The sequence below is a fragment of the Salvia miltiorrhiza genome, chromosome 7 (genome assembly GCF_028751815.1).
Source record: "Salvia miltiorrhiza cultivar Shanhuang (shh) chromosome 7, IMPLAD_Smil_shh, whole genome shotgun sequence".
Taxonomy (NCBI): domain Eukaryota; kingdom Viridiplantae; phylum Streptophyta; class Magnoliopsida; order Lamiales; family Lamiaceae; genus Salvia; species Salvia miltiorrhiza.
Window position 1 is genome coordinate 4,195,632 of NC_080393.1, and position 22,041 is coordinate 4,217,672.

Consider the following 22,041-nt stretch of genomic DNA (forward strand, 5'->3'; position numbering starts at 1 on the left):
GGAAAGGACAACCCTGTATGATATAATGAAGTACGAGATGTCAAAAATTATTTTATCATAAATAATTAATACTCCCTCCGTCCCAAACGAAATGGCCTATTTCTTTTCGGCACGGAGATTAAGAAATGTGTATAAAGTAGATAAAGTGGGTTGGTGGAAATTATTTAAATATTAAGTATAGAGAGAGAGAGTGTATTGCCAAAAAAGGAAATAAGACATTTCGTTTGGGACAGCCCAAAAAAGAAAACAGGACATTTCGTTTGGGACGAAGAGAGTAATTAATTGTGATACAAGAATACAAGAACAAATATTATTCTAGTTGAAAACTTATTAATAGTTTATGTCCATTAAAAAGATAGTAAATGTTGAAGACAACAATAAAGGAAGAAATTTCAAAATGTGAAAATAAAATTTTTATTTTTATATTTATTTTTATTTTTTTGTCATATCATGAAATGAGTTGTTTGTTGTCTGAATTAGAGCTAACCAAAAATAGTCCAGAGTCCAATTAGATTTAGCACGAAGCTGAATGGCAAAAATAACTCTAGTACAATTAAATCAAAAAAAAAAAAAAAAACCAAAACTAAATGGGATGGTCCAATTAGTATATCTACATATAACAATTCAAAATAAAAATATGATTTGTAATAAAAGACTATACCATATATATTGATATATTTCCATATTACATCTAGATAATTTTTAAACTCAAACTCCACTACAAAATGAGCATTAAAATATTTTAATGCAACCTTAGACACTACATATCATTTCAACCACCACATCAAAATTCTCTATATACATTCCAACAAAAGGCAAAAAAAACACATGAAATTTGATCACACGATGCAACATCCATTAGGGTTCTCGTCGCTCAACATCTCGAACGAATCCAACGGCTGCGATTGCGCCGCGTAATCCTCCATCTGCCCATACACGTAGGCGTACGGGGAAGGAGGCACGTAGTACCCCGGCGCACCCGCTACGGTGGGATACGCCGCATTGTAGCTCACCACGTACGCTTGCTGCGGCGCAGCATAAACCGGGTGCGGATAATGATACGCACTCTGTGTTGGAGGGCTGAGATTGATCTGATCAACGGCCTGCGTGAATCCCACCCTCGGAATCTCCAATCCCGTGCCCGACGCCGCACCATTACACGATGGTCCCGCATTGTTCCCACCACTAATGTTATTGTTATTATTACTGTTATTCCCTTTTCGCCCTCGCTTTTTCTTCTTTTTACCGCCGCCGCCTTTGTTCTCCGGCGGCGGGGGTTTCTCCCCGGCGGAGGAATTTCCCGGCGGCTGCTCGACCATGAACTTGACCGTAGCTCCGCCGTTTCCGCCGGCGAGCCTCGGGGAGCTGATCTTGACGTGAAGATTACCGCCGTTAACGTTGCCGTTATCCGGCGTTTGCTCCTCCTCTTCCTCTTCGCTGTTTTCGCCGCTCTTTGGCTCGGTGTCTTTCTCGTTTCCTTTTTCTTTCTTCTTCTCCTTGCCGGCGGCGGGCTTCTCCGGCCAGAGCTCTGCATGCTTGCCGGTTTTCACCAGCTTCTTGATCAGGGTCTGCGCGTCGACGTTGCCGGTCACCGTAACTTTTTGCTGCTGGGATTCAATATTTATTGTATAAACACCTAACAAAACAAAGATTTTTTTTTTTAAGTACCAATTTCCTCAAATCTTTCAAACATGCAAATATTAGGGGAACAAAAAAAGATTAGTAATCACAAACGTTGTAACCTTCGATGCTTTGAAGCACTTTCTTGACTTTCCTTTTGCAGCCTTGACAGTGGATGGAAACTTTCAGAACCCATGTCTGAAAATCGAGAGAGAGAGAGAGAGAGCTTAGAACACATGCTATAACACAAAAAGGTGGCAAGAAAGAAGTGATTATTATTTTATTTTTTTAAATAAAAAAAATCTAGCATGTTGATTTCACCTGGTATTGAAGAGGGGGTTGTGAGGGTTCCTGATCTGCTTGCCCAGACGCCATGAGAGGGGGGAGAGGGGTTGCAGAGAAGTGTTGGATTTTGGAGTGTGATGAATGAAGAAGCGAGTGAGGAATGAGAGTGTAAGAACCAAGGAGAGAGTAGAGAGAGTTACTACTTAATTTGTGTCAATAGATGGAAGTCAAGTGCACTCTAATTTTTGAAAATGACGATACTACCCACGCACCGCCAAAGTCCAAAGACGAGATTTCTATTTAAGAATATTAAGCGATGCTCTTCATCATTCATGTATATCAAATGTTGATAACTATATTACGAGAGAAGGTATATTTGAGTTGAGTATTTGTATATCAAATGTTCCTTCATTTTATGAGTCTTTTATTACGTACTTTAAATATACTTGCATATAATAATATCATAATCTTTTACTCCCTCCGTCCCACTGTAAGTGAGACTCTTTCTATTTTGGGTGTCCCACCATAAGTGAGACTCTTTCCCTTTTTGGTAAAAGTTTTACTCTTTAAACACCTTTTCACTTTTTCACCTACACACAAAATACACTTTTCTTAATTTCCGTGCCCAAAAAAAAGGTCTCACTTACCTTGGGACGGAGGGAGTACCATATTTGTGTTACATCTTAGGCTGCGTTTACTTTGATGGATAAATTTATCCATAAAAAATGATGGATAACAAAAATTTATGCCTTAAAATGTCTCCTTTCTTTTCCAACATTTGACACAAGAGCATTTTTTCTTCCTTATTTTCACTTCAAAGGTAAATAATATTATCACACCAAAAATGGAGGGATAATATTATCCACCTTTGAAGTGAAAATAAGGAAGGAAAAATGTTTTTGTGTCAAATATTGGAAAAGAAAAGAGACATTTAAAGGCATAAATTTTTGTTATCCATCATTTTCCATAGATAAATTTATCCATCAAAGTAAACGCAGCCTTATATTTTACTACTATGTGTGCGGAGTATCATACTCTTATACGCCTATTTAGTAAAATCATGCATATATACATGCTATATATTGGTGAAGTGGAATATGATAATATAATAAGATAAACGTTATAGAATAGCCGAAGCACAATAAAAAGTTAATTACTTATAATTTATTTATTTTTCAAACATAAATCTATCCCACATGCAAAATAAAAGTGGACTATGTGAATATTGAGACGATTTTCACCTCTCTCTTTCTTTTTTTTTGGGGGGGGGGGGGAGGAATTCCTAACCATCTGTATTTAAGTTTGTAGGTGCACTTGTTCAACCCATTTAAGATTTTATCATATCAATACGTAATTCCAAGCTTTCATTCGCATTTCATGATCATAAATAAATGGTGTTATTCACTCAATTATTCAATTTCAATTGGTATTCAAATCGCACAGTACCATGGCCGTGGCAAACGGCGCCACCTATTAACTTAAAAGGCTATTATTACATGGTAAAAATATTGAAGATAAATAGGTTGCTTCTCTATCATTCTTTGGTGACTATTCACTGTTGAGTCACTTGCACCAAGTAAGCCATCGTACACACAATGACACAACCTTTGTACAATTAGATATTGCTGATGAATATAATATCTATAATAAGCTTGCTTTATAAATCAAATTTCTATATATTCAAATTCTCTCAACTTTGGAAATAACTTCTGCCTCTTATTCCAACGCCACCTACTAAATCATCAAAGGCAGGTCAACACACAGCCCCTCCCCTTCTTTAATGTGCTTGTATGTGTGTGTGTGTGTGTGTGTGTGTGTGAGAGAGAGAGAGAGAGAGAGAGGGGTGGGGGCTGGGGGGGTATATCTTATCGTTGTCTCCATCAAAATTTGAATATTGCTTGCCTTTGAAATGTGTGAAAGGGGTCTAGAGCTAATAAATGAATGATTTGTTTACAACTCACAATGCAAAAACAAATGAATTCCGAATAGCAGTAAATGAGGATATTGCCAAACAGAAGCCAATCCATTTTTCCACGCATTGACAACTGTGAGAATTAATCAGCAGAGAAAGGCCAAGAAGAAACAAATTTGCTTGAAAGATACTCCCACCACAATTTCAAATGACTAGAGAAAATGGAAAAAAGAATTCAAATTTAGAAGGATGAAAATATACTAGCATATCACTATTAGTGATAAAGGACTAATGTCACATGATGAAAATTGAGATGAGAGTTCAGAGACATAAAAATCTGGGGTGGCATCCCAATAGTAGTACACAGAAACAATGAAGAAATATTCAATCTGTTCATGAATCATGAGTTGCTTTACCCTCATCTTTTGGTGAACCTTGATCTATAATCTTGCTGATTTCTACGTCACTCGTGCCTCCGACCTCCTTTGCTTCTCCTACATCGTCCTGCAGCTAAGAAAAATTCGAATGAATGGAGTTGAGCGTTTGCAAAAATCTCATAATAAACTAAATAAAGAATCCATGACATGTTGGCATCATACTGACCCCTAGATTTTTTAGGCTGGTTGCGACGTCTTCCTGCTGCTGTTGGAGAGTAGTCCTCAGTTCTTGAAATTCCTTTGTTCATCAAACAAACAAACATGTGATAAGTGCATGTAATTTTACATGTAAGGCACAAGTATGAAGAATAGGAGGGCCACTGACTGTTCGGAGCTGATCAACTTCAGTATTTAGCGACTTCTTGAGCTCTGAGAGCTCCTGCAGGAATAAAGGAAGCAGATTACTGGATCGCATGGAAAATTCAAGTATCAAATTCATCTACCATTAGATGCAAAGAAAGATTCTTATTGCTATGACCAGACAATTTTGTGATTTCTAGGCTGAGACATACAAGCACAACAGCGTAGGAGTTCCAGATCCTCACACCTTTGAACACTTCAAGAACAGCGTAGGAGTCTTTTTTTTTATAAACTAACAATTAAATTAGTAAATTTAAAGACCGAGTCATGGTGGACTCAAACCCAAGACCTTTAGTTTAGGCATTAACCACTCTACTCCTGGGCCAACACACGTAAACACGACGATGAGCACACTAGTGTGCGTGTGTTGGCCTAGCAGTAAGGTGATTAATGCCCAAGGTCTTGGGTTCGAGTCCACCGTTTTACTTTTTTATTTCCTTGTGTAATTTATCCAAAAAAAAAAGATGAGCACACCAATAAAAAATTGGAGTTTTTTCCGGAGGTGGTTATTGCCTTAATGGTACTCAAACACTAATATTTATCACAGGTGGCACAACAACAACATCCACCTTCTTTTGCCTGTTGAGCCATTCACAGAGTTCCACATCACTCTCACGGTCTCCAATCACCCAACACTTATTCTATTGTTTGGACTAACATGTATCTGATTTAAGCTCACCTTCATTGATTGATCATGTAGGTTTCATGTCTTAACATGTACATCACACTTGAGCAAGAGTTAGTCTAATTACATCCTAAGCACTAAAAGGTAGAATCTTTTGTAGTTAGACAATAAGATAAAAACTCATTCTTGACATCATCAAAATGCATGTAGCATAATGTTGCCAGTAACTTCATTCAAACTACCAAATTCTGTTTCATTTTACAACCCCACAAGGAATAGAAACAGCATATGCAATCTTTAAGACTAAGACCATAAGGTCCATAACTAAACTAGAAGGATAGACTACAAACTACAAAGACATAGCAACTCATCAAGATCATGCATTATCTCCAAAAGAACTACTAATACTTACATCACGGTAAACCTTAACTTGAGTGTCCAGCTTCATTCTCCAGTTTTGGAGGTCCTAATTTTTGCAAGAAAAGGAACAAGTTAAGAAATTACTGAACCCAAAATCAAGAAACAGAGCACAACTCGATCACATGTTAATACAAATACCATATCAAACAATTAGTATTAATTCAGTTAACCAGTCCCAAATACTTCATTTACATAAAGTAGGCTTGTTAATTTCTTCACTATGATCCCCAAAACTAAACGAATAATTAAATTAAACTGGAAAGCTAAAAAACGCATCAACGAGCGAAAAATGGTGTGTAGAAAACCTGTTTAAGATTATGTATTCTGCTGACAAGCTCCTGCCGCGATTCAGCCAGTTCCTGCAATTCCCAAATTCAAAAATAATATTCCAACTCAAACACTATCTAAAACCCGAAATAAAAACATAGATTTGCAATCGTTACCGCAATCTTAGGATTCATCGGCGTTACATTCTCCTTTTTCTGAAAAATTAAGGGCACAATGACTAACTAATACAAGCAATTAAGCAAACAAACAAATGGAAAAGAAAAAAAAAAAAAAAAAAAAAGAAGAAGATAGAAATATTGCTTCATACCTCGGAGAGAGGAGCTAGAGGAGGAACGGATTCCGGCTGTTCCATCCGAAAATCTGCTGCTAATCGGAGAAAAATTGAATGGATTTGGATCTGAGGTTTTATGTGGAGGTGATTTTTGTGGTTTAAAGCTGATGTATTCAAAAAGGCTGTAGCAACAATTATTGAAGCAATAGAAAAACCCACTGCCTTAAAAAAATTGAATTTCGAGTTCAAACTTAGGGCGGGCAAATTTATATTCCATTAGCATCAACTATAAATATATAATGAGATTGAATAAAAAATATAAATATATATAATTAGATATAAATTAAATTTACTGTAAACATATCACTGAATGTGAATTATGTTATCATCGAAAATACATAAAATGTCTTGAGCGCTGTTTTATTTAGGTAGTAAATGTAAATATATTAATTTAATGATCTTTTTATCGAATGAGTATGTTGGCATTCTAGCCGTTGAAGTACATGATTTCATTAAATAAGATCTTCAAAGGTACTCCACAAAATAATGATGAGGCGTTTTCAGTGGGCATTGGCCATTTAACTTATTCCATAGCCATTTCACAAAATTGCCTAAGAATAATTATTCTGCCAACTATCTTCTATTAAATGAAAAAAAAAAAAAATCAAGCAAACAAACTAGTAGTAACTTTATTTTAATTATCGTTACTAATTGTTCGCGGGCATATACTTTGAAGGATTAATCTTAATAGATAAAAATTGTAAAGCTAATCAATTATTTACTTTGATGAATTGGAACATTGAGATTATCTCAAAGTTTTTTATTATTTTTATTATTTAAGCTAATTTTATTTTATTTTTATCCTATTGAAAGGGTGAAATTGGATAAATCTTACTCTTGAGGATAAAAATACTTAATCACGCATTTTATCAATCATGCAAAGTAAATATCTCCTTAGAAGTCTAACTTCTAACTTTATTTTTTATGGAAAGGTTTTCTTATTTGGTATAATTAGATTTTGTTTGTGGATTTAATGGTAGTTATGACTTATGAGATACTTCATTCATTCTAAAAAAGTTTGCCCCAATTTTTTTTTTTATGTGTTCCTAAATTTTTTGTCATAATCTACTTATTTATGCCTGCGTGCGGTGATATTTTCCCACTTTATGTGGTGTTGTATTTCAGCCTGCGTACGGTGATATTTTCCCACTTTATATTCAGATTCCTCTTGAAATTATAATTTTAAAAAATACTATTATTTATTTATACTCTTAAATAATTATTTTTAAATTTGAATTGAGTCATTTAAAGTGAGATAACTCAAAATCATAGAAATTTGATCATTTGAAGTGGGATGGAGGGGGGTAGGAAGTAAGAAAATTCTTGTTTCGTGTCTAAACAATACCAATATATCTTGCACCTTCTATTGAGTTGTTGGCCCAATATAATCTGCTTTGATGTTGGACTAACATTTGGGCCTGTTTTGAGTCCTAGCCCAAGAGAAACAATTTTGAGAGAGATTGTGTTGTGGATGTGGCATAGTGGTCATGTGGGGCAAAATCAGTTTATTGTCTCACAATTTTAAGTTTATTTTGTTCCGAAGATAAACAAACAAAAAGTAGTTTTTTGTATTTATTGTTCGTCTTATCAAACCTTCTAAAATTTCAAGATAGAATCCTTCTATTTTATGTTTTACATATATTTGTACTCGATTAATAACTCACAGCATACTTCACTTGGAAGACTTTATCAGACAAAACCTCAATTTTTATCGGTCTTTAGTAAAATAATAAATTATAAAAAAAGTGAAATAAAAACTTGATGAGAAGAGACGTCCTTTTTTTGATAAAATTAAATAAAAATTTAAAAATCGTGCTATACTAGAATTCAAATTTAAGACCTTTGATCTTAGGCATGAATCATTTATCCTTTGGCCAACAGGCCCAAAACGTCCCGAATTTTGATACATCGAGAAAACGTCTATATTATTATTTTATCAACAATCTCAATTCAATTAATTAGTAATATGACATTAGGAGAGCAGATAAAATCGTAATTAAATACTAGTATTAAGTTTGTCGTGTAAAACCTGTTTATAAAGATTGTGCATCATCGTCACATATGATTTTGTAAATTATTGTACAAAAGTAAAATTCTCTATAATGAATTCACCAATAGCGCCAATGGGCTCTAGTGGCAAAACTGATGCACTCAAAAATTCTCATTTGTGATAGGTCTTGGCGTTCTCACCTTTGTGCAGCTCGCCTGCATGCGGTGATGTTTTCCCACCGTTGAGTGGTATTGAGGTCCCGCTTGCGTGCGGGTTGCATAATAAAAATAAAAAAAATCACCAATAGCACACACATATATGATATAACTATTTTATTTTGTTAACATAGTTCGCACATTGGTCAAGGGAGCAACAATATCTCATTTCCTTCACGGTACCCCAAGCTTGAAAAAAAAAAAACTGTTACTTCAGCCGTGTAATAAAATAAAACAAATGAAAAAATATTCTAGATGCAAAAGCAGGCTATAGTCCATTATATTATATTCACATATTTTTACATATAGTGATGTCTCCATCCTCCATAAAATAATGGTCAAAGTTAGGATTCATGGTCAGGAGAAAACACAATTTAATTATTGTAGACAAATCTGTGTCTCAAAATCCAGTCAACAAAATCTTGCTGCAATTATATTAAACAAAAATCTCATGATAGCATATTCAACAGAACGACGCCGTACCGCGTATTTTGAATTGATTCTTTCCCTACTCTACTTTGTCCAATTAAAGAATCGATTTTAAATTTTTAATAAGCTACCTTAATTGCAAAGCAAAAGAATTCTATGTTTCCTACATTACATTACATAAACTATAACATAACACCCGTGCAATATTATTTAAATTAATCATAATTTAAAGTGAAACCAAAATTTTATGCACGAGTGGATAGTATATTATCAATAAACATTGAGAAAAAATGAAATGAGAAAAATAGATAGAAACTAGAAAAAGAATCGAGAGAGAAAGAGGTAAATGACGTGGAAATTAAGAAGATGGGGAAATTGTAAAAAAGGACAGAGAATTTTTTAGCATATAATTGTGCTTGTTAATATAATAATAGAGTATATAATACCTTAAAAAAACTATTGACTACTGAAACTTTATTGTAAAGTGATCAGATTCATATATGAAATTAAATTGATATAATTATCAAAATCTTGCAGCAATCAAGAAATAGTTTATGATTTTGCTGCCCAATAAATATCGAAAAATCGTTTAATTTCGAACCTAAAGTTTATAAATAAAGTACAAAATAGTACTAGATCTTAACTTATAATAAACAAACAATACAAATAAAAGAAATTGTCCTTGATAAATATACTAACACGTTTTCTTCAATCTCGAAGCAATCTTAAATAAAAAGAAAATTAAAGGGAAATGTTATTGAAATACTCCATGTATTTATGGATTCTAGAAATTAGACTCGGACTTCCATTTTTCATCAACTTTTCAAACGTAATCACTCGGCGATTCAAAAAAAGAAATTAAAAACAATTATTTCACTCGGTATTAATGTATTATAATGTGGAAATCATAATTAATATAAACGACATTATAATTATAAAATACCACACCCGTCACCCGTGGTTCATTGATTCTATATAACAAAGTTTACAGCATAGAAAAATAAATAAATACAACAACAAATTTAAAATACATTAAAACGAAAGCAAGAAAGTAATCGAAAAAAACCAGCAGCTGCCAATCAGAAGCAGCCCACCACCGAAAAGCGGCGGTTCAACGTTAAAGAAAGCAACTTTCGACTGCTGCGGCGGTGGGTTTCGTAAAATCGTTGATCAAAATTAGCGCTGCAGGAATCGGTGAGTCGACTCAGCCATGGGCCAGGAATCGTTCATATACAGCTTCGTGGCGCGTGGCACGATGGTGCTGGCGGAGTACACCGAGTTCACCGGCAATTTTCCGGCGATCGCAGCTCAGTGCTTGCAGCGGCTGCCGTCGACCAACAACAAGTTCACATACAACTGTGATCACCACATTTTTAACTTTTTAGTTGAAGATGGATACGGTAAAAATCCTCTCTTTTTTTTTTGTTTTTTTTGCGTAGCATGATTTGGGCTGTCTGAATTTTTTTCTGTTATTGGCTTTGTTGATTGGGGTTGGAATTTAGGGGTATTGGAGATGAACTTGAATTGGGTTTTTCTTGGATCTGAGGCAGGAAGCTGGAATCTTGAGATTTTACTGCTTTCTTTAGCTGGAAGTTACAGTTTCAAGAAAATTCGGTAGTTTGCCAATTTTGGAAATTTCTTGTACCCTTTCTTGGTTTTCGAGATTTGGGTTTTGGATCCGTTAAGGTCTTGACTTTAGACAGGTGAAAATTGTTGACAAATTATAGAGCTAAGATTGATGTTTCTTGATTTTTCATTTGCTATCTTTTGCGTTACCGGAGCTGCTTAAGTTTGATTCTATAGATGCGCAATTGTTTCGGTGTCGAGTTATATGAAAGTTTAAATTGTGGTAAGAAAAACTAGAGCAATACTACATAGGTTGATTTTGCAGATTTCTTGCCAAAAAGGTAAAAGCTTAAGCTTTTTAGAACTGAAAAATCTGTGGTTTGAAGTTTGATAATTTTGGAGTCTGATTTTGTATAGCTAAGGAGGAAAGCGACCGGTATGTATGCCATGGCTGCAGATGTTTCTATGAATAAATTGATAATTGGGAATTAAGTGATTGTTGATTATGTTTCAGCCATTAATGACTGATTGTAGAGGTAATTCAAGATGCCATTTAGGAGTTGGGATGATCTTGAACTGCTCGTAGTGTTGTTGTGATGGTTCAACCGAGACTCGTGTTTGTTAAATCTTGGAAAATTCTAACATCATTAGCTTCTGAATAACTTGCTTTCTGTTCTATCTGAATCACATCAAAGTTATAAATCTTTATTGAGGGATAATACTATAGAGCTGTTGAATGTAAATAAGAAGTTTGATATATATAAGTTGATAAATTACGAGATTTTGCAGTACACTGATGTCTGTTGTTATTAAGTTTTTGTTGGTTTTCATGATTGATGCCTGATTTTGGCCTAAAACATCAGCCTATTTTCTCCAGCATTTAAACGATCTCATGGCGTTTCCCTGCATCATTGCTAATATGCTATGTGTTGAAAAGCTATTTGCTGGTTTTCATTCCTTTTATTCAAATGGTATAAATGTTGAAAAAGAGGCAAATAATATAATGCTATCAAATTCAAGAAACAGATATTAAAGAATTTTGTATTGAGCTCTGAAAATTGACATTTCTCTTACCTCGGCTGGGTGTTTTCTGATGTTTTCTTTAGTTAAAACCTTATTTCTGTTCCATGTCTCTTGCTTGCTTTGTTTATTTTAAGAGTGCTTGACACCATGCCTACCTGTCATGCAGCTTACTGCGTCGTTGCCAAAGAATCCGTAGGGAAACAGATCTCAATCGCACTTTTGGAACGCATTAAAGCCGATTTCAGGAAAAGATATGGCGGTGGTAAGGCCGATACAGCAGTTGCAAAAAGTCTCAACAAAGAATTCGGGTAAAATTCTCACTCCCAAAAGACAAAATATTGATCTTATTTTTTAGTATTTTTCATGAGCATTGGACAAATATATATGTAACTCGAAATGTCATGCAGGCCTCTGATGAAAGAACACATGCAATATATCATCGATCACGCTGATGAGATTGAGAAACTATTGAAAGTTAAAGCTCAAGTTTCCGAAGTCAAAAGTATTATGTTGGAGAATATAGACAAGGTAATCAAAACGAACTGCACTCGACAAATATACGACGTCTCTTCTTTGCTGCTTGTTATGTTACTGCTTTTGCTAAATACAGGCTTAATTCTTCTACCTTTTTCTTTTTAGTGCGGTTCTAAATAGGCTAAATATCTCGCTTCGATCATAATTTGATAACTTGTTTGATTTTCGAGTTTTGTGGCTCCTGTAGTTCACTCACATGCAAACCTTAAACTAACCAAAAATGAGGTGATACTAATTACTATGTTGAATTTCGAACATTTATTCTATCTTCTTATGAATACATTGTGGAATATATTGAGACTTAGAGAGAGTTGGAGTTCTTGTAACACATAATTTATCCCTCCATCTTGATATGATTCTGCATATTGAGTGCTTTTAAGCCGTTCTTCGTTTCAAGTAATAACACACGACACGCTTCATATCTATGTGATCTTGACACGTGCATTTGAGATTTTTCGTGTTCTTACCCTTCATGCATCTTGCAGACAATAGAAAGAGGCCAAAACCTAACTGATCTCAACGACAAGGCTCAAGACCTGCGTGAATCGGTGAGTTGAGCTATTATTCTTCCTTTTTCTTCTTCGCCACACCTTTCTTGAATTCAAGTGCATGAAAAAGGCTCTGTATGGATTGAAACAAGCTCTGAGCCCGTTTCCTCGTCTCTGCAGGCTCAAGTGTTCAAGAAGCAAGGGACGCAAATCCGACGAAAGATGTGGTACCAAAACATGAAAATAAAGTTGGTTGTGCTCGGAATCCTCCTCCTCCTAATCCTCATCATCGTCCTCTCTATTTGCCGGGGTTTTAACTGTTAGTATTCTCAGCTCAGCTCGCCTCGGCTCGGCTGGCTCGATCATATTGGAACTCTTCTTCCCCTTTCTCTTCTTGGGGCCATGTTTTATTCCCATGTAATTGATTCAGCTGTTTTTCCATGTAAAATAGACAGAATATATATATTTTTTTTCTTTTCAGCTTTACTTACATAAGGAATGATAGAGAAGATTTGATAGATACAATTTTGATCTCAAGAACTTATTTGATCCCTTCGGCTAAACCTCAAAGACACCCTCACTCTCACCCTAAAGAAAGCCTTAAAATACATCAAATTTCTTTTGAGTGGACGTGTTTCAATACTCAATTCCTCATTTTCTACTAAAAAACTGAAGGAGTTATGACAAAAAATACATGGATTTACCTAAGTTTGATTTCCGGTGAAATTAAAACTTAATTTATAAGTCGTAAGTTCATACGGAGTATATTTAATTTAATTGTTGAACATGATAAGTTCCTTCCACCTAGCATTGATCAAGATCATGCTTCTGAATATGATAAATAAGTTTTAACTTCGTCAGAAGTCAAATTCGGGTGAAAATTACAATTAAAATATAAATTCATTTATTTTTTGGCTTAGTTGAAAATTTAAGTAAAAATTGCACTTTTCAACAAAATTCGTTTTATAAATACGTTGAAAATCCAACCTTAGCTGTCTCATATATAGCAGGATCGAACTTTATTTTGGTGAATGAACATATAAGATTTTAAAAATCGCATGAATTTTACTATAATTTAGGAACGTGTTTTTAGTAAGCTCCGCTCATATATTCATATGTCGAAAAGATGAATCGAAAAGTTATATAGCGAAAGGTAAATCGTACTAGAATAGTTGCAAGGAGAAGTCTACTTCTTATTGCATCCCACATCGATTAAACGTTGATAGATTGGAAGGGAGAATGAGTATAAATATGTTGGGCCCCTGATGGTAGAAGCTCATACCTTTCTCGGCCTTTTGGCTAAGATCAAGTGTAGTATCTGTTCTTATCAGTTTAATATCTGATATGTGGGCCAATGGCCCACACGATATTAAATTAATTTTTTGAGGGGGAAGGCCCGTTAAGGTAGCTTGCTGCCTGGGCCTTCGCGCGTCGCCCATGCGTTGCACTATTGCACGGGCCTGGCGCACCCCACCAAAACTAGTCTCTAAGTTCTTAGTTGGGAATATTATTATATACTGGTCGCGGGGTGGTTTATTGAAACTTTTACAATTTGACTTGAAAATGTTTATACATGAAATCTCACGATAAGAATTTATGCGGTAACAGTTCGAATGAAGGGTAGAATTTTGTACTTCTTCACCGTTAAAAATGTCTCTTTATCTGTTATTTTAAAAGTGGCTCGTTTATTGTTTTAGCTTGAAAATATGTGGATTTTGTCAATTTTACATCATGTTTATTTAATTTACACCTTAATATTTGATAACATATTCAATTTAACATCTTTTTTTAATATTCGTATCACATCTTCCACTTCTCTTTTTAACCTTATAAGGTAAAAATAAAATATTTTTATCTTTTACAAAGTATTGATAAAATTATACCTATCCTAACACACTATTTAGTAAAATCATCATTCGCCTATATCTTTCCTAAGATAGAAATTAAGCGTACGCGATATAAAGTTTGTATCATAATTAATTTTAGTTTTGTTATGCTATTTTTTTTTCATCCAAAGCAAATACTCCCTCCGTCCACAAAGATTGGGTGCTTATTACTATTTTCGTCCGTCCTAAAAAATGGTGTGCTTATTACTATTTTCGTCCATCCAAAAAGATTATGTATTTTCATTTTTTAGATAATTTAAACCTCATTCACACTCAATATTTACAAAATACCCACTATTTACTTTTATAATTTGGTGGGTTCAATACTACCCTTTAACATTAAAATCATATCTTTCAATTTTTTTTTATTAAACTCGCACCCTCCACTCCACCATACTCTTTGTGGACGGATGGAGTAATATTTATTACTGTCTCCGTCTCAATATTAATGACCTATATATTTTTAAATGTCCCACATATAATAGCATGTTTCCCTTTTGAACTATAATTAGCACTTAATTAAAATTTTTAACTCATTCGACAAATACTATTTCTTTCCACCCTCCTATTTTTTCTGCATCCCGTCCCATTTCTCTCTCTACTCCTCCACCCTCCACCGCCTTCACCACCCTCAACCCTGCGGGCTGCGGCTCCTCCACCATCTTCGTGCCTCCACCACATCCACCCTTAACTTTGCGCATGTCTGAGTGAAACCGTATCTCTCTCTACTTTTCTTCTCGACGACGATGCAAAGGTCCGATGACATGGCAGAATGGAGGTGAAACCCTCTCTCTCTACTCTGCCCTTCTCCGCCTCCCATCATTTCAACATTTCCACCCAGACGAATTTTTGATTTTTGATTTTCGAGCTTCATTCTAACAGTTTTGATTTTTCAAATGTTACTATGAATAAAATTATACGCTATAGAACCAGAGAGTTGGAGGGAAAGGAAATGGTTATACTAATAATAATTTAAGATCAATTAAAAATAATACTCCCTCCGTCCACGAAATGAGTACCCATTTGTGGACGGCACAGGTTTTAAGAAATGTATGGAGTGTAGTATGAATAGTTTAAGGGTCCCACTTTTTGAGTGTATTAATTAAAGAGATGTGTGGGGCACACTTGCCAAAAAGGGAAATGGGTACTCATTTCGTGGACGGACGAAAAAGGAAATATGGGTACTCATTTCGTGGACGGAGGGAGTATTAAATATGTGAATTACACATTTTACCCTTTAATTTTAATCTCTAAATATCCGTGTTAAAAAAAACTGAGTCGTGACTATAGGGACGGAGGATTTACAACGATGAGATTCTAAAATTCTTACAAAATATATAGCTAGAACTTCAAAAAAAGACTAATCATATACTAGTGGAGTAAATAATCTTCTCCCTCCCTCGGCGACCAATAGCAAGGCAGTAGCCAATCATCCACGTCAATAGAAGATGTTTTTCAATACATGGGACTTTTTTCTAAACAGATAAAAGAGTATTTTAGAATTTAGCCGCTTTTTGCCGCGTCGTCCACCGTCGGTAGATTTTTTTATTTTTATTTTTATTTTCAATGTTTGTTGAATGGATTTTTCCCTTTCTAAATGATAAGATTATTTTGGAATTTAGCCACCTAAACTAGGCGATTAGAAAAGTTTTTCTTTTTATTATTCATGTTATACTATGTAATTGTATATATTTTTAATAGTAATAAAAAAAATAACTCTAAAATAGCTCGCAATTCAAGGATAGAGTTTCTATTAACTCATACCTTCTTTTGAGAAGGGTAGACAATTCATTTTTATTTTTGAGTGACAAAAAAAGTCACAGTTTGCCTAACTTATGGAACTTGTAAAATTCCCTTTTTGTAGGAGTAGGACGACTTTGGGGTCTGAAAAATTAGTCCTAATTCCATGAAACATGGTGGGCTGCAAAACCACTTCAAACATTATAGAAATATTAAAGACCATTCTTTATATATAAACATATTCTCAGAGATAGAATAAAAAAAGTTTTTTTTTTTAAAAAAAAAAAAAAAAAGTATTGTAGCTTAATATGTATGGCAAAATATGGTTGCCTGTCTCACTATATTCTGAATCATGCGCTAGGGTTAGGGGGAATTTGTTTCCCTTTCTTTAATTTTAGAATTTTGGTTGGAGAAGAGTATTAAAATTTTCTTTGGGGTGGGAAATCGATCAACAACCTTTTTTTGAAGCATCTTTGTCAAAAAGGAGGGTTTTAAAGTAAGAATCTTCCCATACAAGTTATTACAATAAGCAGCAATGTCCCAATATCAATGAGCATCAATAAAATTAATTAAGTATCGTAGTTGAGCTTTGATTAATAAATGTAAATAAATTTCTATTAATTTTACAAATTACACAAATCGCGCCTTGATTTTTTTATTTATTTATAAAATTGATGAATGATATCAATAATAATTCTTAAGATATTAAAATAAATATATATAATAAAAGAGAATAATGTTAACATGAACTACAATATCTAGTGGTCTAATTAAAACTAGACCGTACCATTATATCTAGTGCTAGAATTTTAAAAAGAGAAAGATGCAAGGCCAAAATATGCATAATATTAGGCCCGACCAATAGTAGATACTCCCACGATGAAATTGCCCTAATTGTCACGCGGAGCCCTACATCAGTCTTGTCACGCGGAGCCTTCTGCACCCCTGCGATGCTACTTTCAATTTTAATGCAGAGTTAATTGCTCTGCTCAAGGGTATTAGATTGACTATCACATTCTCTACTCATATGGGTTGAGATGGATGCGGCGGCGATAGTGTTGCTCATGTCTGTTGGACGTCACGATCACGCTAGAATTCGTCATACTGTTGTTTGGATCCGACTGCTTACTCATCTTCGACGAGTCTGTTTCACTCATATCCCTCGTGAGGGAAATCGGCCTGCGAATTTTATGGCGAGGAGAGGGCATCAGGTTCCGACGTTGACTACTTTTGACTGCTCTTCTGCTCCTAGCTAGGCAGTTTCTTGTTCTAGTAAGGATAAATCAGCTTGGCTATCCTAACTTTAGATTCAGTTTTCATGTTGATAGTTAGTTTGTTTTGGTGTTTTTCCTTTCTGATTTCGTTTCTTTTGTCTTCTGAATGTAGCCATCTTTGGGTTACATCTCTTTATGTTTTTGTTTGGTCTGTTTTCGATTTCTCCTTGTTGATTATGTTGGACATTGTCACTTTTGGCCAGCGTCTTGTATGAGACACTGAATGATTATTTATCTATAGGTTGGGGGTCTGCCTAACCCGGCCCCTTACCTATTTGGGTGTATTTTTTTTTAAAAAATACACACACGAAAATGATCACACAACACGCATCAATTGATTTTGGTAGATGTACTGTGCCAAAAATTTATAAGTTGTCGATATATTTAAATAATTGAACTTATAAGTTAAATAGAGGATATATTGTGAATTAGAGATAATTAAAATAAAAATAATATTTATTGAAAATGATAAATCATAATTAGATTATTTTTTAATTAAAAAAATTATTTTAAGCTAATAAACTGTACTAGTACAATTTATAAGCTCTTTAATTAAACAATTTATAAATTATTTTAAGTAGTCAAACATCCTCTTCCTCTTTCACACACACAATATATGTAATCGATCATCTATCCACTAGTGACACTTTACTATTTCAATCCAATGACAAGAGTTAACGTCCTCGATCACTTAGAATTAATTAATATTGTATGATTTTCATATGAAATTATTGATATACATGTTGTATAATACCCATGTGCACTACCGCACCACGTACCGTTGAGTTTAATGTGCCCACAAATACAGATATAATCATTATTTGGTTTGGTGGATATATGATTGATAAGATTTATATGGTTTGAAGATGAAATTGATAAGATTGGAGAGTGATAAAATACTAATTCATAACTTTGAGACTATAAATAATTATTTAATTGAATGATTAGAGTGTGAGTCAAATTATCTATCATAACTGAATCATGTAAACTAAATTAAACACTTAATCGACTAAGTTAAATTATTTTATCAATCATATTTATCACTTAAACCAAAATTCTCGTGTAAATATATATAGATATATATAGACGTATTTCCGAAAACCTAACTAATTAATTTGTGTTCAATATATATTCCAAACACATGGATTATTTCTTCATTAATGATTCGTCATGACGTATGAAGTTTTATAATTAGGATGAACACATATGTATGATGTATATATTTCTTCCAATTTAAAATTAATTCCCTATGGGCTTATAATTAACGATTGACAAATGCTATAATTAAAAGAAGAATAATATATCTCTTCCATTTTGTTCGTTCAAACGGCATATCACCTCAACATGTATAAATGGTATAAATAAGCATAAAATCGACAATCCAAAGATATAACTTGAATCAAACCGATCACGTTCACTTTAATTCAATCACCATACAGAATATATGATGAATATGGCATAAAAAATCACTCTCTTTAATATAGCTTGAAAAATCCAAACTAGACAACCTTGTACATTACACTACTTTTTAAATTCCTACAATATATCCAAACCACTTATTCCATTTCTCTTGCAACACATCACCCCAAATCAAGAAGACATAATACAAATACTACATTTGCATCCATTTTCACACCAAAACAAAGAGAGGGAAAAATTAAAACCCTAAAAACTTAATTAGTTATATCCAATAGAGCATCATCCCCTAACACACACACACGCACACACACACACACACAAAGTTTAATTAAACAAAAACACACACAAAATCAAACCCTAGAAACTTAGATGTCTCTAACTTCGAACTCGTTTCGATTCTTGACGACGATGTCGTACATGTGCATGGATTTGAACCTGTTGAAATCTTTTGGGAGAGAGATGAGATGAACCGTTGATCTCTTGTGATACTGCAGCAGATCAGGATCATCATAGTACCTCTCCCAACCAAGCTGCAATAGCTTCCTCTCCAACACTGCATATGATGCAATCACCTCATTTGAGGTCACATGGACTAGCATTTTCTTGCTGTGGCACTCTCCCGCGTTCTCCACGAGTCGAACCACGCCGTTCTTGAACACCCAAACGCCAGACATTGAAGAAGATGTAATTGAGAAAAAGTTATAGAATTTGTTGAGGAGGAAGTGGTGAATGTGGAGATATATATATAGGGGTTTATATTGTGAAACCCTTTTTTCTTTTTCCCTTTCCTTATGGGAAAAAGATGGGGGCAAACAGGTGGAGAAGGTTTGTGTATATTTAAGCTAGGGAATAAGCTACATATGGAATTGAATTGTTGCTTTTTCCTTTTTATAAATATGGTGTAGAACTAGGTTCTTTCTTGTATTAAATAAAAAATTACGGGGTTTTTAAAAAAGAAAATTTAGATTGCAAGCTTTATTGGTATTTTATTTGGGCATTGTACCTTGCCATTGTGAATAAAGCCTACACAATTATAATATACTTGATTTTTTTGTCTTAATGGGTTCTCAAGAACCTTCCCTCATATCATATTCTTCCAAGAAAGTGTTCACACACACACATGTGTATGTGTGTGTGTTATATAATATGAAAATTCTACATTAGGATCTATATATCATTTCTTTCAAGCATTTGCCAAAAGATTGAATTTTTTAGCAAAGTAGAGCCCATTATATACTTTAACTGGGAATCAGAGCATCTAGGACTAGTAGGATAGGGAAAACCAAGAATGACAATATTTCCAGCAATGTAAAGACAATAAATTTTGCAGTAGGACTGATTAAAGAAAAGGAAAAAAAGGAAAGAAGTTTCATGCAAATGGAAAAATGCATGCATGGCATGAGTGTGACAAAAGATGTTAAGCAGTCAAAATCAAACTCAAATGGAGAACTCTCTTACCCCATACTTTATGGATAGGATAAGAGAGAAATATCAGAAAACAAATACTATTACTTTCTAATATATATATAATTTCATATATATCACTATTATTTAATTTTTCTTCTATCTACAAATGATTACTGAGAAGGAGAGTGAAATGTCACAGAAGCCCATTCAAGAAAGGAGTGGGCTTTTGGAAAAGGGTTTGCTGTTAAAGGAATTGTACATTTTTTGATAAGCCTCTTATCTTCATAATTCTCAGTGGCTCAATCTATATCTATATCTATATCTATATCTATATCTATATCTATCTATCTATATATATATATATTATATTGTTTGAATTTAGGATATTTTTTAGAATTTGGAATATTTTATTTGGAAAAATTGAAAACAGCTGAAATTTGGGAGATATACATTGCAGCCTCTGAATATTCATTTTATTTATATTTGGTTTCATGGTTAGTATATTGGTTATAATGCAAAGGTTTTTCTAGGGTTAATTAACTATAGTAGAAACAACTTGGATTCTGAATTTGTATCTTGTTTCAATTTCGTAAGTATCTTTTTATAAGTCTATGCATTTGGTATGTACGTATTCTGTACACATTTAGGCACTGATTAGATATATATTGACATTAATACCTCATATATAGAAGATCACTTCATTAGGACATCCATAAAATAGAGCAATTTTAGTTGTTTTCTTGAATGCCACAAAATTTTCAAACTATACATTTGGATTCTGCACCTTTATTTCCTTTGTAAATGAAGCATGTATGTAGAAAATAATATATTGATCAATATACATGGAGGTGAAGGTATAACATATCTAGAGCTGAGATTGCAATACAAGTAGGAATATATATAGATAGATATATATTTGAGTCCTATATATATATATATAGGGTTAGCTTATATTGAGATTTTAAATATTTTGAGATTTTGAGATAAATGAACATATCAATAAATTCTTTGAACATAACCAATATAACTGATGAACATATGAATCTATTTAATTTATTTAAAAAACACGCCACTTGTAGGGATTGAACCCTAGACCAACCCGCGTTCATAAAAATTAATTGACAAGTTCATCAAAATGTACTTATATGTTCATTTATCTCAAAATCTCAAAATATATATAAATCTCAATTGAACCAATTCCTATATATATATATATATATATATAATATTTCAAGAGTTTAGATAATTTGAATCTTCTACCCATGATGGATTTGGATTTGTATTATGAATTGGAACTATATAAAAAAAAATCAGTTAGAAAGCAAAAACATAAACAGACTTTCTGGCCTTTGCTGATGATCTCTCTCTCTCTCTCTCCAATAATGCTTATGCAACTTGAAGAGTCATGTGTTTCAGTAATAACAAAAGACTAGATGTTGAGATTTTAGAGGCTAAGATAATTGTTGTACCTAAATGTACCCTCAATTAGTTGGAATCTTTACTTCTAATTAAGGACAAGCTAGTTTCTATTTCTGGCATATAATTAATCACCTAGCTCCAACGAGAAACCACCCTTAAATCACAGATTTCTTGATATTGGCTTTACAGTCAATTTTCTCCACTTCTAATTTTTTTTTTTTTTTTTTGGATTCGTAGGGAGAAAAGAACAACGAGATTGAACCTAGACCTCTCTCTTTTACAAAAAAAATAATAATAAAAAAGGGGTCTAATTATATACACAAGTTTAATTTAGTTGTGCAACAAAATAAACCATTAATAATAATATTATTCT

At 33.7% G+C, this 22,041-nt stretch overlaps 4 protein-coding genes and 1 non-coding gene across 6 annotated transcripts; 2 read left to right on the forward strand and 3 right to left on the reverse strand.

The window, feature by feature from the left end:
• Positions 1–641: 641 nt before the first annotated feature.
• On the reverse strand, positions 642–2,211 carry LOC130991877 (heavy metal-associated isoprenylated plant protein 35-like). The gene is made up of 3 exons (XM_057916316.1): positions 1,942–2,211; positions 1,743–1,818; positions 642–1,636 (listed from the first exon to the last, which is right to left on the reverse strand). The coding sequence occupies exons 1-3, from the start codon at positions 1,993–1,995 to the stop codon at positions 840–842; spliced, it is 927 nt and encodes a 308-aa protein (XP_057772299.1). The 5' UTR covers positions 1,996–2,211; the 3' UTR covers positions 642–839.
• A 1,846-nt stretch (positions 2,212–4,057) lies between these two features.
• LOC130991920 (uncharacterized) lies at positions 4,058–6,702 on the reverse strand. 2 transcript variants are annotated; one of them, XM_057916374.1, is made up of 7 exons: positions 6,255–6,702; positions 6,103–6,141; positions 5,965–6,018; positions 5,652–5,705; positions 4,580–4,633; positions 4,421–4,492; positions 4,058–4,321 (listed from the first exon to the last, which is right to left on the reverse strand). In XM_057916374.1, the coding sequence occupies exons 1-7, from the start codon at positions 6,297–6,299 to the stop codon at positions 4,211–4,213; spliced, it is 429 nt and encodes a 142-aa protein (XP_057772357.1). In that variant the 5' UTR covers positions 6,300–6,702; the 3' UTR covers positions 4,058–4,210. The 2 variants fall into 2 exon arrangements, with proteins under 2 accessions (XP_057772357.1, XP_057772356.1); XM_057916373.1 differs by having other exon boundaries at positions 4,058–4,327.
• Positions 6,703–9,751: 3,049 nt separating this feature from the next.
• LOC130991894 (vesicle-associated membrane protein 724) lies at positions 9,752–13,048 on the forward strand. Its single transcript, XM_057916343.1, has 5 exons — positions 9,752–10,312; positions 11,668–11,809; positions 11,909–12,029; positions 12,521–12,583; positions 12,704–13,048. The coding sequence occupies exons 1-5, from the start codon at positions 10,123–10,125 to the stop codon at positions 12,845–12,847; spliced, it is 660 nt and encodes a 219-aa protein (XP_057772326.1). The 5' UTR covers positions 9,752–10,122; the 3' UTR covers positions 12,848–13,048.
• A 753-nt stretch (positions 13,049–13,801) lies between these two features.
• Positions 13,802–13,997, forward strand: LOC130996328 (U2 spliceosomal RNA). The gene has a single exon (XR_009092512.1). It is a non-coding gene; the product is annotated as a U2 spliceosomal RNA (small nuclear RNA).
• A 4,885-nt stretch (positions 13,998–18,882) lies between these two features.
• Positions 18,883–19,668, reverse strand: LOC130991932 (flowering-promoting factor 1-like protein 3). Its single transcript, XM_057916388.1, has one exon. The coding sequence runs from the start codon at positions 19,514–19,516 to the stop codon at positions 19,208–19,210; it is 309 nt and encodes a 102-aa protein (XP_057772371.1). The 5' UTR covers positions 19,517–19,668; the 3' UTR covers positions 18,883–19,207.
• Between the last annotated feature and the right edge of the window lie 2,373 nt (positions 19,669–22,041).

Excerpts from the sequence above, each read along its gene's own strand:
- LOC130991877 (XM_057916316.1), bottom strand. The coding sequence starts at position 1,995 with ATGGCGTCTGGGCAAGCAGATCAGGAACCCTCACAACCCCCTCTTCAA. Across the intron at positions 1,819-1,941 it reads AACCCCCTCTTCAATACCAG|ACATGGGTTCTGAAAGTTTC; the intron begins GTGAAATCAACA and ends CTCGATTTTCAG. Across the intron at positions 1,637-1,742 it reads AGTGCTTCAAAGCATCGAAG|GTGTTTATACAATAAATATT; the intron begins GTTACAACGTTT and ends TTGTTTTGTTAG.
- LOC130991920 (XM_057916373.1), bottom strand. The coding sequence starts at position 6,299 with ATGGAACAGCCGGAATCCGTTCCTCCTCTAGCTCCTCTCTCCGAG. Across the intron at positions 5,706-5,964 it reads GAATACATAATCTTAAACAG|GACCTCCAAAACTGGAGAAT; the intron begins GTTTTCTACACA and ends TGCAAAAATTAG. Across the intron at positions 4,493-4,579 it reads AAGTTGATCAGCTCCGAACA|GAATTTCAAGAACTGAGGAC; the intron begins GTCAGTGGCCCT and ends TGATGAACAAAG.
- LOC130991894 (XM_057916343.1), top strand. The coding sequence starts at position 10,123 with ATGGGCCAGGAATCGTTCATATACAGCTTCGTGGCGCGTGGCACGATG. Across the intron at positions 11,810-11,908 it reads AGTCTCAACAAAGAATTCGG|GCCTCTGATGAAAGAACACA; the intron begins GTAAAATTCTCA and ends AATGTCATGCAG. Across the intron at positions 12,584-12,703 it reads CTCAAGACCTGCGTGAATCG|GCTCAAGTGTTCAAGAAGCA; the intron begins GTGAGTTGAGCT and ends TCGTCTCTGCAG.
- LOC130991932 (XM_057916388.1), bottom strand. The coding sequence starts at position 19,516 with ATGTCTGGCGTTTGGGTGTTCAAGAACGGCGTGGTTCGACTCGTGGAG.